Source organism: Oncorhynchus mykiss, chromosome 11 (assembly GCF_013265735.2).
Source record: "Oncorhynchus mykiss isolate Arlee chromosome 11, USDA_OmykA_1.1, whole genome shotgun sequence".
Lineage (NCBI taxonomy): Eukaryota > Metazoa > Chordata > Actinopteri > Salmoniformes > Salmonidae > Oncorhynchus > Oncorhynchus mykiss.
The window spans coordinates 68,754,027-68,770,462 of NC_048575.1; the positions used below are offsets into that span (position 1 = coordinate 68,754,027).

At 43.8% G+C, this 16,436-nt stretch overlaps 1 protein-coding gene across 2 annotated transcripts in view; it reads left to right on the top strand.

The window, feature by feature from the left end:
* LOC110535101 (protein patched homolog 1) overlaps positions 1–16,436 on the top strand; it is a 160,113-nt gene that overhangs the window by 66,806 nt on the left and 76,871 nt on the right. For both annotated transcript variants that reach the window (XM_036936202.1, XM_036936201.1), the window contains 3 exons: positions 365–566; positions 699–820; positions 13,747–13,894. In XM_036936202.1, the coding sequence (XP_036792097.1) occupies positions 365–566; positions 699–820; positions 13,747–13,894 (472 nt within the window). The remainder of the gene's footprint in view (positions 1–364; positions 567–698; positions 821–13,746; positions 13,895–16,436) is intronic.

Sequence of the window (16,436 nt, forward strand, 5' to 3'; positions counted from 1 at the left end):
ACACATTATACACATCACACATTATACACATCATACATTATACACGTCACACAATATACACATCACATCACACATTATACACTTCATACATTATACACATCAGTCATTATACACATCACATCATACATTATTCACATCACACATTTTACACATCGCATCACACACCAAATCCAGCACACATATCACATCACTGCCTATAGCTCTGGAAACTACGATTTACAAATGTTGCTCTCTGGAGTGCTGGGTTCTGGAGTGTTGAGTTCTGGAGTGTTGAGTTCTGGAGTTTTTGTTTCTGGAGTGTTGGTTTGATGTTGGAGATTGTGGATTTCTGTGATTTGGAGTTGTGTCTACCCACCACTCCTAGTGGCATATCACACCCTCTGCAGTGGACCAACTTTGACCCCAAGGAGTTTCTGACAGTGCTTCGGGCTCTGAAGGTCCAGGTAGACAGCTGGGAGGTGATGCTGGAGAAGGCTGACGTGGGACATGGCTACATGGACCGGCCATGTCTCAACCCCCAAGACCCCGACTGTCCCCTCACTGCCCCCAACAAGAACACCACCAAGGTACACACACACACACGCATGATGCAGAAACGCACACACATGCGCACACACATCCATGTATATGCTGTTTGTACACATGCATGCACACACCCATACAGACACAGACCCATTGACTATGTTGTTGTGTTGTAGCCCTTTGACTTGGCTCGCATCCTGACTGGCGGCTGCCATGGCCTCTCCAGGAAGTACATGCACTGGCAGGAAGAGCTGATTGTAGGGGGGACCACCAAGAACGGCACCGGACCACTACTCAGGTAGGAAAGAGAGAGATACAGAGAGAGGGCCTACAGCAGAGAGGGCCTACATCAGCACCTAGATCTTCTGCCCAGATTCTGTCAGACCTGGGCCCTGCCAGTCTATCTCAGTAAGACAGAAATAATGGTGTTTTTGGTCACAGGTCCAGGAATGGCTGAAGAATTGCAACATTTGCCTAGAACTAACGCTGCAGACAGCAATACTGGGTGATTTGAAAAGCCATAGTCAATCAATCAATAATATAATAATTATTTTAGCAAAAATGTTTATTTTTAATTTACCATCTGTAGAAGCTATGAGAATAGAAAGGTTCAATACTTTTTTGAAGCATAACAGCACCGTTGAAAAATATATGGCAAATAGAAATCCAAAATGGATGATGTTGAGAGATAGATGGGAGGGGTTGAATGGAGCTGAAGGGTGGGACTAATAACAAGATAAACAATGTAAAGCATACGGGGTCTGTAAAATGTATATAGGTTCAGAACTTTTGTGAAATAGCAGAGTTACAAACTGGATGGACATCAGAAATAGAGGAAGGACTAAAAACAAACAAAAAATAACTATTGGACTGTGAATGTAAAATGTAAATAAGATGTATAAATTGAAGGTAAAAGCAGAAGTGTTTATTAGTTTACTCGAATTGGGGGATCGGCGGTAGGGTTTGCGGGGAATAATAATAAAGGTATATTCTTTTAAAAAGTATGTATGTCTATATAGGTATGTGTATGTATATATGTGTATATATATGCATGTGTGTATGGATATATATATATTTACCCCCAAAATATATGGGGGATTGGAAATGATGCAGACAATTACATTGATGGAACCAATATTATTTCCTCAATATTTAGCTGATCCACCCCTTTAAACAAAAAATAATAATAATGTTGTTCCAAAATTCCATCTAGACACCGTTGCCCTAGAGCACACAAAAAAACAATGCATACCTCGACCTTAACATCAGCGCCACAGGTCATTTTCACAAAGCTGTGAACGATCTGAGAGACAAGGCAAGAAGGGCATTCTATGCCATCAAAAGGAACATAATACTCAACATACCAATTAGGATCTGGCAAAAAATATTTGAATCAGTTATAGCCCTTTATGATTGTGAGGTCTGGGGTCCACTCACCAACCAAGAATTCACAAAATGGGACAAACACCAAATTGAGACTAAATAATGCATGCATAGCAGAATTAGGCTGATACCCGCTAATTATCAACATCCAGAAAAGAGCAGTTAAATTCTACAACCACCTCAAAGGAAGCGATTCCCAAACCTTCCAAAACAAAGCCATCACCTACAAAGAAATGAACCTGGAGAAGAGTCTCCAAAGCAAGCTGGTCCTGGGGCTCTATTCACGAATAGACCTCACAGAGCCCCAGGATCGTAACACAATTAGACCCAACCAAATCATGAGAAAACAAAAATATAGTTACTTGACAAGTTGGAAAGAATTGACAAAAAAAACAGAGCAAACTAGAATGCTATTTGGCCCTAAACAGAGAGTACACAGTGGCAGACTACCTGACCACTGTGACCCAAAATTAAGGAAATCTTTGACTATGTACAGACTCAGTGAGCATAGCCTTGCTATTGAGAAAGGCCACAGTAAGCAGACCTGGCTCTCAAGAGAAGGCAGGCTATGTGCACACTGCCCACAAAATGAGGAGGAAACTGAGCAGCACTTCCTAACCTCCTGCCCAATGCATGACCATATTAGAGACACTTATTTCCCTCAGATTACACAGACCCACAAAGAATTTGAAAACAAATCCAATTTTGATAAACTACCATATCTATTGGGTGATGTTCCACAGTGTGCCATCACAACAGCAACAGTTGTGACCCTGTTGCCACAAGAAAAGGGCAACCAGTGAAGAACAAACACCATTGTAAATACAACCTATATTTATGTTAATTTATTTTCCCTTTTTACAGTTGTGGCCAAAAGTTTTGAGAATGACACAAATATTAATTTCCACAAAGTTTGCTGCTTCAGTGTCTTTAGATATTATTGTCAGATGTTACTATGAAAGACTGAAGTATAATTACAAGCATTTCATAAGTGTCATAGGCTTTTATAGACAATTACATGAAGTTGATGCAAAGAGTCAATATTTGCAGTGTGACCCTTCTTTTTCAAGACTTCTGCAATCCACCCTGGCATGCTGTCAATTAATTTCTGGGCCACTGATGGCAGCCCATTCTTGCACTCACACCTGCATGACACAGGACTGATGGTAGCGCTCACCATGTCTTCTCCGGACAAGCTTTTTTCCGGATGTCCCAAACAATCGGAAATGGGATTCATCAGAGAAAATGACTTTACCCCAGTCCTTAGCAGTCCAATCCCTATACCTTTTGCAGAATATCAGTCTGTCCCTGATGTTTTACCCGGAGAGAAGTGGCTTCTTTGCTGCCCTTCTTGACACAAGGCCATCCTCCAAAAGTCTTCGCCTCACTGTGCATGCAGATGCACTCACACCTGCCTGCTGCCATTCCTGAGCAAGCTTTGTACTGGTGGTGCCCCGATCCCACAGCTAAATCAACTATAGGAGATGGTTCTGGCGCTTGCTAGACGTTCTTGGGCACTTTGAAGCCTTCTTCACAACAATTGAACCGCTCTCCTTGAAGTTCTTGATGATCCGATAAATGGTTGATTTAGGTGCAATCTTACTGGCAGCAATATGCTTGCCTGTGAAGCCCTTTTTGTGCAAAGCAATGATGACGGCACATGTTTCCTGTTTCCTTGCAGGTAACCATGGTTGACAAGGGAAGAACAATGCACAACATGCACCACCCTCCTTTTGAAGCTTCCAGTCTGTTATTCGAACTCAATCAGCATGACAGAACGATCTCCAGCCTTGTCCTCGTCAACACTCACACCTGTGTTAGCGAGAGAATCACTGACATGATGTCAGCGCGTCATTTTGTGGCAGGGCTGAAATGCAGTGGAAATGTTTTTTGGGTATTCAGTTAATTTGCATGGCAAAGAGGGACTTTGCAATTAATTGCAATTCATCTGATCACTCGTCATAACATTCTGGAGGTTATGCAAATTGCCATCATACAAACTGAGGCAGCAGACTTTGTGAAAATTCATATTTGTGTCATTCTCAAAACTTTTGGCCACGACTGTACTTTAACTATTTGCACATCATTACAACACTGTTTTGGGGCATAATATGACATTTTAAATGTCTTTATTCTTTTGGAACTTTCGTGAGTAATGTTTACTGTACATTTCATTTTGTTTATTTAACTTTTGTTAATTTTCTATTTCACTTGCTTTGGCAATATAATAATTTCCCATACCGATAAAGCCCTTAAATTGAATTGAATTGAGAGAGAAAGAAAGAAGAGAGAGAGAGCGAGTGAAAGAGAGGGGAAAAAGAGAGGAGCGAGAGGGAGAGTGTGTGTGTGTGTGTGTGTGTGTGTGTGTGTGTGTGTGTGTGTGTGTGTGTGTGTATATACAGAGGATCTAGTGTCCAGGCAGCACAGCCAGAGTTGAGCAGGAACAGCTGGAGCTCTTAGATTTCAATGGAATCTGGTAATGACTGCAAGATTTACAGCACTGCACACTCTAACACACACACACACACACACACACACACACACACACACACACACACACACACACACACACACACACACACTCACACTCACACTCACACACACACACATCAACACACACACACACACACACACACACACACACAGCCTACCGCTTAAAACACACACTAACACTCAGTTGGCCAGGCTACATACTGTACATGTATGCATTAACAAAGTACACTCCAAGTAACATTAAGTGTGCATCCAAAATGGCACCCCATTCCCTATATTGTTTCTGGTGAAAGTTGTTCACTACATTGGGAATAGAATGCTATTTGGGACAAATGATTAGTGTAGGCCAGAATGCACAGTAAGCACTTTCTGCCTGGCATGGTTTGGAGAGAACTGATCTATAGAGATTTGTTTGTGATTTAACAAATGCCCTGGAGATTTTCTAATTAAAGTGCAGTTTAAAGAAGGCAGGCAATAGTTATCTTTAACTCTAAACACACATATACACACACACACACATGCACACTCACACAAACTCACTCAGACTCACACATATACACGCACAAATACACAAGCACACACGCACACACACACACACACACACACACACACACACACACACACACACACACACACACACACACACACACACACACACACACACAGTGTGTATTTCTTTGTTTTTGTGGATGTATTTTTGCTTGGTTGGCAGTGACTGACCATTAGAGATGTGGGTGTGTTGATGTGCATTCGTGTGTGTGTGAGTCTGAGTGAGCGTGTGTGTTTGTGTGTGTTATTTAGCTGCCCAAGGGGATTTTTAGGTGGGCCGCGGGCATGGCAGGCATGGCATTTTTGCTGCTGCTTACAGCGCTTTTAGCTGCCTGGAATTGCGTCTCTGTAACTGCCCAGAGTGGCACTACCCACGATGCATACTGCCTACTTCACCTTTACTAGCTGCTGCCACTTTTATTACCCACAAAGATTAAGGCTAATGTCAGTCCAGGATCTCTGTAACATAATAATAATAATAATATCTGCCCAGGATCTCTGTAACATAATAATATCATCCCAGGATCTCTGTAACATAATAATAATATCTGCCCAGGATCTCTGTAACATAATAATAACAATAATAATAATAATATCAGCCCAGGGTCTCTGTCACATAATAATAATAATAATAGTATCAGCCCAGGATCTCTGTAACATAATAATAGTAATAATAATAATATCAGCCCAGGATCTCTGTAACATAATAATAATAATAATAATAATTGTTTTATTTATTTTTATTTTTTCACCTTTATTTAACCAGGTAGGCTAGTTGAGAACAAGTTCTCATTTGCAACTGCGACCTGGCCAAGATAAAGCATAGCAGTGTGAACAGACAACACAGGGTTACACATGGAGTAAACAATTAACAGGTCAATAACACAGTAGAAAAAAAGAGAGTCTATATACATTGTGTGCAAAAGGCATGAGGAGGTAGGCGAATAATTACAATTTTGCAGATTAACACTGGAGTGATAAATTATCAGATGGTCATGGACAGGTAGAGATATTGGTGTGCATAAGAGCAGAAAAGTAAATAAATATAAACAGTATGGGGATGAGGTAGGTAAAATTGGGTGGGCTATTTACCGATAGACTATGTACAGCTGCAGCGATCGGTTAGCTGCTCAGATAGCAAATGTTTGAAGTTGGTGAGGGAGATAAAAGTCTCCAACTTCATCGATTTTTGCAATTCGTTCCAGTCACAGGCAGCAGAGAACTGGAACGAAAGGCGGCCAAATGAGGTTTTGGCTTTAGGGATGATCAGTGAGATACACCTGCTGGAGCGCGTGCTACGGGTGGGTGTTGCCATCGTGACCAGTGAACTGAGATAAGGCGGAGCTTTACCTAGCATGGGCTTGTAGATGACCTGGAGCCAGTGGGTCTGGCGACGAATATGTAGCGAGGGCCAGCCGACTAGAGCATAAAGGTCGCAGTGGTGGGTGGTATAAGGTGCTTTAGTAACAAAACGGATTTTGTAGATGACATCGCCGAAGTCGAGGATCGGTAGGATAGTCAGTTTTACTAGGGTAAGTTTGGCTGCGTGAGTGAAGGAGGCTTTGTTGCGGAATACAAAGCCGACTCTAGATTTGATTTTAGATAGGAGATGTTTGATATGAGTCTGGAAGGAGAGTTTACAGTCTAGCCAGACAAATGGGTACTTATAGATGTCCACATATTCTAGGTCGGAACCGTCCAGGGTGGTGATGCTAGTTGGGCGTGCGGGTGCAGGCAGCGAACGGTTGAAAAGCATGCATTTGGTTTTACTAGCGTTTAAGAGCAGTTGGAGGCCACGGAAGGAGTGTTGTATGGCATTGAAGCTCGTTTGGAGGTTAGATAGCACAGTGTCCAAGGACGGGCCGGAAGTATACAGAATGGTGTCGTCTGCGTAGAGGTAAATCAGGGAATCGCCCGCAGCAAGAGCAACATCATTGATATATACAGAGAAAAGAGTCGCCCGAGAATTGAACCCTGTGGCACCCCCATAGAGACTGCCAGAGGACCGGACAGCATGCCCTCCGATTTGACACACTGAACTCTGTCTGCAAAGTAGCTTTCGAAGAGCTTAGATAGGCAGGGCAGGATGGATATAGGTCTGTAACAGTTTGGGTCCAGGGTGTCTCCCCCTTTGAAGAGGGGGATGACTGCTGCAGCTTTCCAATCCTTGGGGATCTCAGAAGATATGAAAGAGAGGTTGAACAGGCTGGTAATAGGGGTTGCGACAATGGCGGCGGATAGTTTCAGAAATAGAGGGTCCAGATTGTCAAGCCCAGCTGATTTGTACGGGTCCAGGTTTTGCAGCTCTTTCAGAACATCTTCTATCTTGATTTTGGTAAAGGAGAACCTGGAGAGGCTTGGGCCAGTAGTTGCGGGGGGGGCGGAGCTGTTGGCCGAGGTTGGAGTAGCCAGGAGGAAGGCATGACCAGCCGTTGAGAAATGCTTGTTGAAGTTTTCGATAATCATGGATTTATCGGTGGTGACCGTGTTACCTAGCCTCAGTGCAGTGGGCAGCTGGGAGGAGGTGCTCTTGTTCTCCATGGACTTCACAGTGTCCCAGAACTTTTTGGAGTTACAGTATGCAAGTTTCTGCCTGAAGAAGCTGGCCTTTGCTTTCCTGACTGACTGCGTGTATTGGTTCCTGACTTCCCTGAACAGTTGCATATCGCGGGGACTATTCGATGCTATTGCAGTCCGCCACAGGATGTTTTTGTGCTGGTCGAGGGCAGTCAGGTCTGGAGTGAACCAAGGGCTATATCTGTTCTTAGTTCTGCATTTTTTGAACGGAGCATGCTTATCTAAAATGGTGAGGAAGTTACTTTTAAAGAATGACCAGGCATCCTCAACTGACGGGATGAGGTCAATATCCTTCCAGGATACCTGGGCCAGGTCGATTAGGAAGGCCTTCTCACAGAAGTGTTTTAGGGAGCGTTTGACAGTGATGAGGGGTGGTCGTTTGACTGCGGATCCGTAGCGAATACAGGCAATGAGGCAGTGATCGCTGAGATCCTGGTTGAAGACAGCAGAGGTGTATTTGGAGGGCCAGTTGGTCAGGATGACGTGTATGATGGTGCCCTTGTTTACAGATTTAGGGTTGTACCTGGTGGGTTCCTTGATGATTTGTGTGAGATTGAGGGCATCTACCTTAGATTGTAGGACTGTTAAGCATATCCCAGTTTAGGTCACCTAACAGAACAAACTCTGAAGCTAGATGGGGGGCGATCAATTCACAAATGGTGTCCAGGGCACAGCTGGGAGCTGAGGGGGGTCGGTAGCAGGCGGCAGCAGTGAGAGACTTATTTCTGGAGAGAGTAATTTTTAAAATTAGTAGTTCGAACTGTTTGGGTATGGACCTGGAAAGTATGACATAACTTTGCAGGCTATCTCTGCAGTAGACTGCAACTCCTCCCCCTTTGGCAGTTTTACCTTGACGGAAAATGTTATAGTTGGGTATGGAAATCTCCAAATTTTTGGTGGCCTTCCTGAGCCAGGATTCAGACACGGCAAGGACATCAGGGTTAGCAGAGTATGCTAAAGCAGTGAGTAAAACAACTTAGGGAGGAGGCTTCTGATGTTGACATGCATGAAACCAAGGCTTTTTCGGTCACAGAAGTCAACAAATGAGGGTGCCTGGGGACATGCAGGGCCTGGGTTTACCTCCACATCACCCGCGGAACAGAGAAGGAGTAGTATGAGGGTGCGGCTAAAGGCTATCAAAACTGGTCGCCTAGAGCGTTGGGGACAAAGAATAAAAGGAGCAGATTTCTGGGCATGGTAGAATATATTCAGGGCATAATGCGCAGGCAGGGGTATGGTGGGGTGCGGGTACAGCGGAGGTAAGCCCAGGCACTGGGTGATGATAAGAGAGGTTGTATCTCTGGACATGCTGGTAGTAATGGGTGAGGTCACCGCATGTGTGGGAGGTGGGACAAAGGAGGTATCAGGGGTATGAAGAGTGGAACTAGGGGCTCCATTGTAAACTAAAACAATGATAACTAACCTGAACAACAGTATACAAGGCATATTGACATTTGAGAGAGACATACAGCGAGGCATACAGTAATCACAGGTGTTGATTGGGAGAGCTAGCTAAAACAGTAGGTGAGACAACAACAGCTAATCAGCTAGCACAACAACAGCAGGTAAAATGGCGTTGACTAGGCAGAGAGGGTCGGATTAACTACACACAGAGCCTGAGTGCGGCTGGGGCCGACAGATAAAACATAAACAAACAGAATGGAGTATCGTGATTTACGGACAGTCCAGCAGGCATCAGCTATGTAGCCAAGTGATCACAGTGTCCAGGGGGCAGCGGTGGATGGAACAGGGAAGCTAGACTGGCGAGTATTATCCAGGCAAAAAAAAACTGGCTGGCTGTGCAGACGGTAAAAGCCGCTAGCAAGCAAGCAAGCAAGCAAGCAGATAGCAAGGGCTAGAAAGTTAGCCTTTGGGGGACGTCGCGATGGGGTTAAGTCTGATTATGCCTCTTCATGCGGTGACATCGATAGACCCAGCCCAGGGTCTCTGTAACATAATAATAATAATAATAATAATAATAATAATAATACTAATATTAATATCAGCCCAGGATCTCTGTAACATAATAATAAGAATATCTGCCCAGGGTCTCTGTAACATAATAATAAGAATATCTGCCCAGGGTCTCTGTAACATAATAATAATATCAGCCCAGGGTCTCTGTAACATAATAATAATATCAGCCCAGGATCTCTGTAACATAATAATAATAATAATAATATTAGCCCAGGGTCTCTGTAACATAATAATAATAATGTCAGTCCAGGGTCTCTGTAACATAATAATAATAATAATAATAATAATAATAATAATAATAATAATATCAGCCCAGGATCTCTGTAACATAATAATAATAATAATGTCAGTCCAGGGTCTCTGTAACATAATAATAATAATAATAATAATATCAGCCCAGGATCTCTGTAACATAATAATAATAATAATGTCAGTCCAGGGTCTCTGTAACATAATAATAAAATAATAATAATAATATCAGCCCAGGATCTCTGTAACATAATAATAATAATAATTATATCAGCCCAGGGTCTCTGTAACATAATAATAATAATTATTATATCAGCCCAGGGTCTCTGTAACATAATAATAATAATTATTATATCAGCCCAGGGTCTCTGTAACATAATAATAATAATTATTATATCAGCCCAGGGTCTCTGTAACATAATAATAATAATTATTATATCTGCCCAGGGTCTCTGTAACATAATAATAATAATATCAGCCCAGGGTCTATAACATAATAATAATAATAATAAAAGACACTCCAGCAAACTGGTGATGTATAGATCTTAAACCAATGACATCCATCAGGGTTTGTATAGGAGCATATGTTTATTTATTTATTTTATCTTTATTTTACTAGGCAAGTCAGTTAAGAACAAATTCTTATTTTCAATGACAGCTTAGGAACATTGGGTTAAGTGCCTTGTTCAGGGGCAGAACTACAGATTTTTACCTTGTCTGCTTGGGGATTTGATATTTCGGTTACTAGTCCAACACTCTAACCACTAGGCTACCTGCTGCCCCAGAGGGAGGCTACATGTCCCCCTCTGCCCTCACTGACTGCTACATTTTATCATGAAATGTTTCTGTGGACTGTGGAGTGCAGCGGTTCCCAAACTTTTTGGGCCCACGACCCTATTTTGATGTCTGAACTTCTCTCGAGTTTTTTTGTTGTAGTTAACAGCCAATGTTTACTTTTTTATTTGGGGCTATGACGGTCAACTGCAAATTAGTCTGACATAATGTATCTTATCTCACCACCACTAATGACATGGGTGTGCTGCATGTCGTGTCAGAGCATCTCATAGTCAGGGGGCGTGGTCAACAGTGTGCGCCTCATCTCTGATTTCAAATCCAACCTGGATCGAGAGCACTGACCCCAGCTTCACATAGATATTAACTGGCAATGGAACCATTCGTTTTAGGGTGCTTTCATGACAAATGGGAAAAATATGAGGTCAAATCATGACGTCAGTGATCTTCAGGTCTGAAAGTCGGAGCTCTAGAAAGAGGTCCGAGTTCCTGAGTTGGAATTCCGAGTTGGATGAATATTCAAAACGATTTCCCTCAGTCGGCGCTCGTTTTTTACCGAGTTTCCAGTTGTCTTGAACACGTTGAAGATGGAAGTCGGGAGACTTCCCAGTTCCCAGTTGTTTTGAACACTGCATTAATGGTCAGAGGGAGACGGCAGGGTATTTCCCTTTGAGTCAGGAACCAAAACTCCTACGTAGTGACCCGTGAATGCGTTGTCTGCAGCATTTGTTCACATGACAGCTCGATCAGCTGTTCGATTTCACTTACCGACATGTCAACAGTCAAATGGATTGGGAAGTAGGTCCCAAAGTGTTGGAGGTGAGCAGTCACTTTCTGATTCTTTTTTTCTGTTGGAAACATGCACAGCCGAGGAAACGGGGCATGGTTCACTTTTGAAAGACTCTCTCTCCGATAATAATAATTTCCTCTGAATGGACTGATTCTGTCACACATCTGTAGAATGTTTTTGTATTTCCCCTGCATGCTTGTGTTCAGTTCGTTCAGTTTCCCAAATATGACAGTTACATAAGCAGTGAGACACATTTTCTTTTCATTACATAGAAAGTCAACCAAGTCGGTCATTTTACATCTGTTGTGAATGACAACAGTTCCTCTCTCAATGCAAAAAATCTTTCCAACACTCCCCCACAATAACCACCCAGTCTCGGTGTGAAAATGAACATCGTCATGCTCTGATCCCATATCGCCACATAGTTTTGTGTACAGGCGAGTGTGCAGTTGTTGCGATTTGATGTAGTTAACAATCAGTATATCTCCGAGTTCTGTGCTCAGCTCTTTTTCTGCCAATTGCTCTCGGTGTATCATACAATGTGTCCATATGGCAGAGGGAAACTCATTCATGAATAGAGTGCAGAGACCTGCCCAGCATCCCACCATAGATGGAGCCCCATCTGTGCAAAAGTCTGATATTCATTCCCATGGAATCTGTTTTTCGTCAATATGGCCACGCAGAACACTGAACACCCCTTGTGCCATTTCATGCTCAGGAATCGTGAGACAAAACAATATGTCCTCAAGAATAGCATCCCCCAACATGTATAGCAAACAAAAAAGTTAATGCATGGGCATCTCGGCATCTCACAGCTAACGTCCATTTGGAGAGCATAAGCTGGGGAGTTTGAGTCGTTCAGTCAGAGTTTACTCTTGATTGCTAGCAATAGCATAAATTCTTTGTTTCACGGTGTTATCTGACAAAGGCATTGATGTGAGTTTCTGTGCTCCTACCTCCCCAAACATTCTTTTCACAATGCCAATTGCAGCCGGTAATATCAAAGTCTCTGCAATAATGTGTGGCTTCATAGCGTAGCAGGCCTAGCCATTCACCATGGGAATTATTCAAGTGCAACTGTCAAGAGTGGCCTTTTCCCATGATCTAATGGCGCTATAAAGTATGTGGACAACCCTTCAAATTAATGGATTTGATTATTTCAGCCACACCCGTTGCTGACAGGTGTATAAAATCGAGGACACAGCCATCCATACAATCTCCATAGACAAACATTGGCAGTAGAATGTCATTACTGGAGAGCTCAGTGACTTTCAACGTGTCAGCGTCATAGGATTCCACCTTTCCAACTAGTCAGTTCGTAACATTTCTGCCCTGCTGAAGCTGCCCCAGTTGACTGTAAGTGCTCTTATTGTGAAGTGGAAAAGTTTAGGGGCAACAACGGCTCAGCCGCGAAGTGATAGGCCACACAAGCTCACAGAATGGCACCGCCAAGTGCTGAAGCTCGTAGCGTGTATAAATCGTCCTTCCTCGGTTGCAACATTCACTACCGAGTTTCAAACTGCCTCTGGAAGCAACGTCAGCACAAGAACTGTTCGTCGGGAGCTTCATGGCACGGGTTTCCATGGCCGAGCAGCCGCACACATGCCTAAGATCACCATGCGCAATGCCAAGTATCGGCTGGAGTGGTGTAAAGTTTAACACCATTGGACTTTGGAGCAGTGGAAATGCATTCTCTGGAGTGATGAATCACCTTTCACCATCTGCCAGTCCGAATGACGAATCTGAGATTTGGAAGATGCCAGGAGAACGCTACCTGCCCCAATGTATAGTGCACACTGTAAAGTTTGGTGGAGGAGGAATAATGGTCTGGGGCTGTTTTTCATGGTTCGGGGGAAAGCCCCTTAGTTCCAGTGAAGGCAAATCTTACCGCCACAGCATACAATGACATTCTAGATTCTGTGCTTCCAACTTTGTGGCAACAATTTGGGGAAGGCCCTTTCCTATTTCAGCATTACAATGAACCTGTGCACAAAGTGAGTTTGTCGAGATCGGTATGGAAGAAGTTTACTGGCCTCAATCCCATTGAATACCTTTGGGATAAATTGGATCGCCGACTGTGAGCCAGGCCTAATCGCCCAACCTCACTAATGCTCTTGTGGCTGAATGGAAGCAAGTCCCCACATCAATGTTTCAACATCTAGTGGAAAGCCTTCCCAGATGAGTGGAGGCTGTTATAGCAGCAGAAGTGGGACCAAGTCCATATTAATGCCCATGATTTTGGAATTAAATGTTCGACTAATTAAATGTTTCCACATACTTTTGGCCATGTTGTGTTTATCTATATACACATTTAGGAAATTCTCCCTCGACCCCATTTTCATATCAGACGACCCCTAGTTTGGGAACTGCTGCTCCAGTTTATCTGACGTGTTTTCTCTGTCGTGTGTGTGTAGTGCCCAGGCGTTACAGACCATGTTCCAGCTGATGACCCCTAAGCAGATGTTTGAGCACCTGAAGGGCTATGAGGACGTGTCCCATATCAACTGGAACCAAGACAAGGCCGCAGCCATACTGGAGGCCTGGCAGAGGAAATACTCAGAGGTAATGCTGTATGTGTTTGTATGTGTGAGTGTACAGTGGAGTAAACTGTACTAGGAGCCATACAGAGTGTACTGTAAAAACATGCTGTATAGGGAGAGAGAGGGGCATTCCTATCTATGGCAGACGTAATGTGCACATTCCAGCCCCTATCCTCCCGTCCTCCTCCCCTTCCTCTCCCCCTCTGCCTTCCCTCCCCCTCAGTCCAGTTGCTCCTGTGTGGGCCTAAGAGGGAGATGGGAGAGGACAGGAGGAAACAGTCCCTCTGCCCTAGTTTGGAGGCAGCACTAGCAGCAACAGCTTATGATATAATGCACTATGGCTGTGATAGTTTCAAGAAGGCCCTAGCAATGCATTGATTTGCATCATGGTTTTCTCCATCCTGGTAGGGTGCACATTTTAGTTTCAGCCCAGCATTAACAGATGTGAAGTCTGGGCCCCCCAGTAAATCCCATGTCCCCTATCTGAAGCTGAAGTCTGGGCCCTCCAGTACAGCCCATGTCCCCTATCTGAAGCTGAAGTCTGGGCCCTCCAGTACAGCCCATGCCCCCTATCTGAAGCTGAAGTCTGGGCCCTCCAGTACAGCCCATGCCCCCTATCTGAAGCTGAAGTCTGGGCCCCTCAGTAGGCCCCGTATCTGAACTTGCAACCTGGCTTACCCCATATGTAAGCCTGGTCCTCCAGTAGAGAGTGGTCCCAGTAGTGGTGTGTGGCGGTGGGTTAGAGTTGGGAGCTGTGCAGGGGAGAGCAGGACATCTGGAAAACATCAGGCTGGCGCTGAATCTTTTGAGCACACACACGCACAATCTCTTTCCCAGCTGCAGATCCATTGGTGGCTCATGTGTGACATCAACTGGTCTTTGTTTTTTAAGGTCTTAACCCCTACTCCATACGATATGACCCTGTGTGTGTGTGTGTGTGTGTGTGTGTGTGTGTGTGTGTGTGTGTGTGTGTGTGTGTGTGTGTGTGTGTGTGTGTGTGTGTGTGTGTGTGTGTGTTTGTGTGTGTGTGTGTGTGTGTGTGTGGCAAGTGTCAGCCATTCATTTTGGGGGCCCAGTGTTCAGTGTGAGGGAACAGGTGTGATCATTTGTTTGAGAGAACTGTGCTTTTATCAATCTCTTCTAACCATCAGGGGCACAGACCACACATCTACTGTGTGTGGTGTGTCCGTGCATGCTTGCATGTGTGTGTGCGTATGCGTGTGTGTGCTTCTATGCTTGTGGGTTTGTCAATGAAATAGTGCTCTGGTAAACATCAGTGAAAGAGTCCAGAGAAGCATTGAGTTTTATAATGTCTGTATCTGTGTGTGTGTTTATCAAGGTCACAGCTGCAGTACTGTACTATCTTAGAGCCTCTCCTACTCACTCTGTAGAGTTGTTAGCTTTTACATCATTTACACCATCCAACCTGTTATTTAGCTGACGCTCTCTCTCTCTCTCTCTCTCTCCTCTATCTCTCTCTCTCTCTCTCTCTCTCTCTCTCTCTCTCTCTCTCTCTCTCTCTCTCTCCCCCTCCTCTCTCTCTCTCTCTCTCTCTCTCTATCTCTCTCTCCTCCTCTCGCCCCCTCTCTCTCTCTCTCTCTTTATCTCTCTCTTTCTCTCTTTATTTATTTATTTCTCTCCCTCTCTTTATCTCTCTCCCTCCTCTCCCTCCTCTCTCTCTATCTCTCTCTTTCTCTCTTTATTTCTCTCTCTCTCTCTCCCTCTATCTCTCACCCCTCTTTATTTCTCTATCTTTATTGCTCTCGCTCTCTTTATCTCTATCTCTCTCTTTATTTCTCTCTCTCTCTCTCTCTCTCTCTCTCTCGGAGTGCATGCTGGGAGTGAGTCGTCAAGCAGGAGTGATTGTGAGAACGAATGGAATTTCTTTTCACTCTATTGGGTTTTGGTATGTACATATATATATATTGATTAGTTTAGTTGTTTTAAGGGTATATTGTTTAACTATCACTAAGCACGTATAGGGGTGGTGGGATCTTTGAGGTTGGTTTTTCGCGAGGGCACAACCAGCGGGTGGGGCTGGTTGCAATGGCCACTCGCGGAAATGTAGAGTTTGAAAAACTTAGTCGGAGGCATGGAGTAAAAATTCCTGCTGCGGCTGGGTGTTCAGTGGAAGAATGTAGCTTGGCTGTGGGTGCTATCATTGGGTATGATAGCATTAAATCAGCCTCAAGGATGAATAGCGCTGTAGTGATATTCTTAGATTCAATTGAAAAGGTGAATAAGATAGTTGAGAGGGGTGTTGTGTTGCGGGAGACACAGACGCCGGTATTTCCGCTTATGAATCCTGCGAAGAAAGTTATGCTTTCTAACGTGCCACCATTTGTTAGAGATGAAGTGTTAGAGCGAGAGTTATCTCGCCATGGTCAAATCGTATCTACAATAAAGAAGGTTCTTTTTGGATGCAAATCTCCGTTGTTGAAACATGTCGTGTCTCATAGGAGACAAGTGCATATGATTTTAAAAAAGGAAGGAGATGAACTGAATTTAGCGTTTAGTTTTAAGATTGATGGATTTGATTATGTCTTTTATGCATCTACTGAATC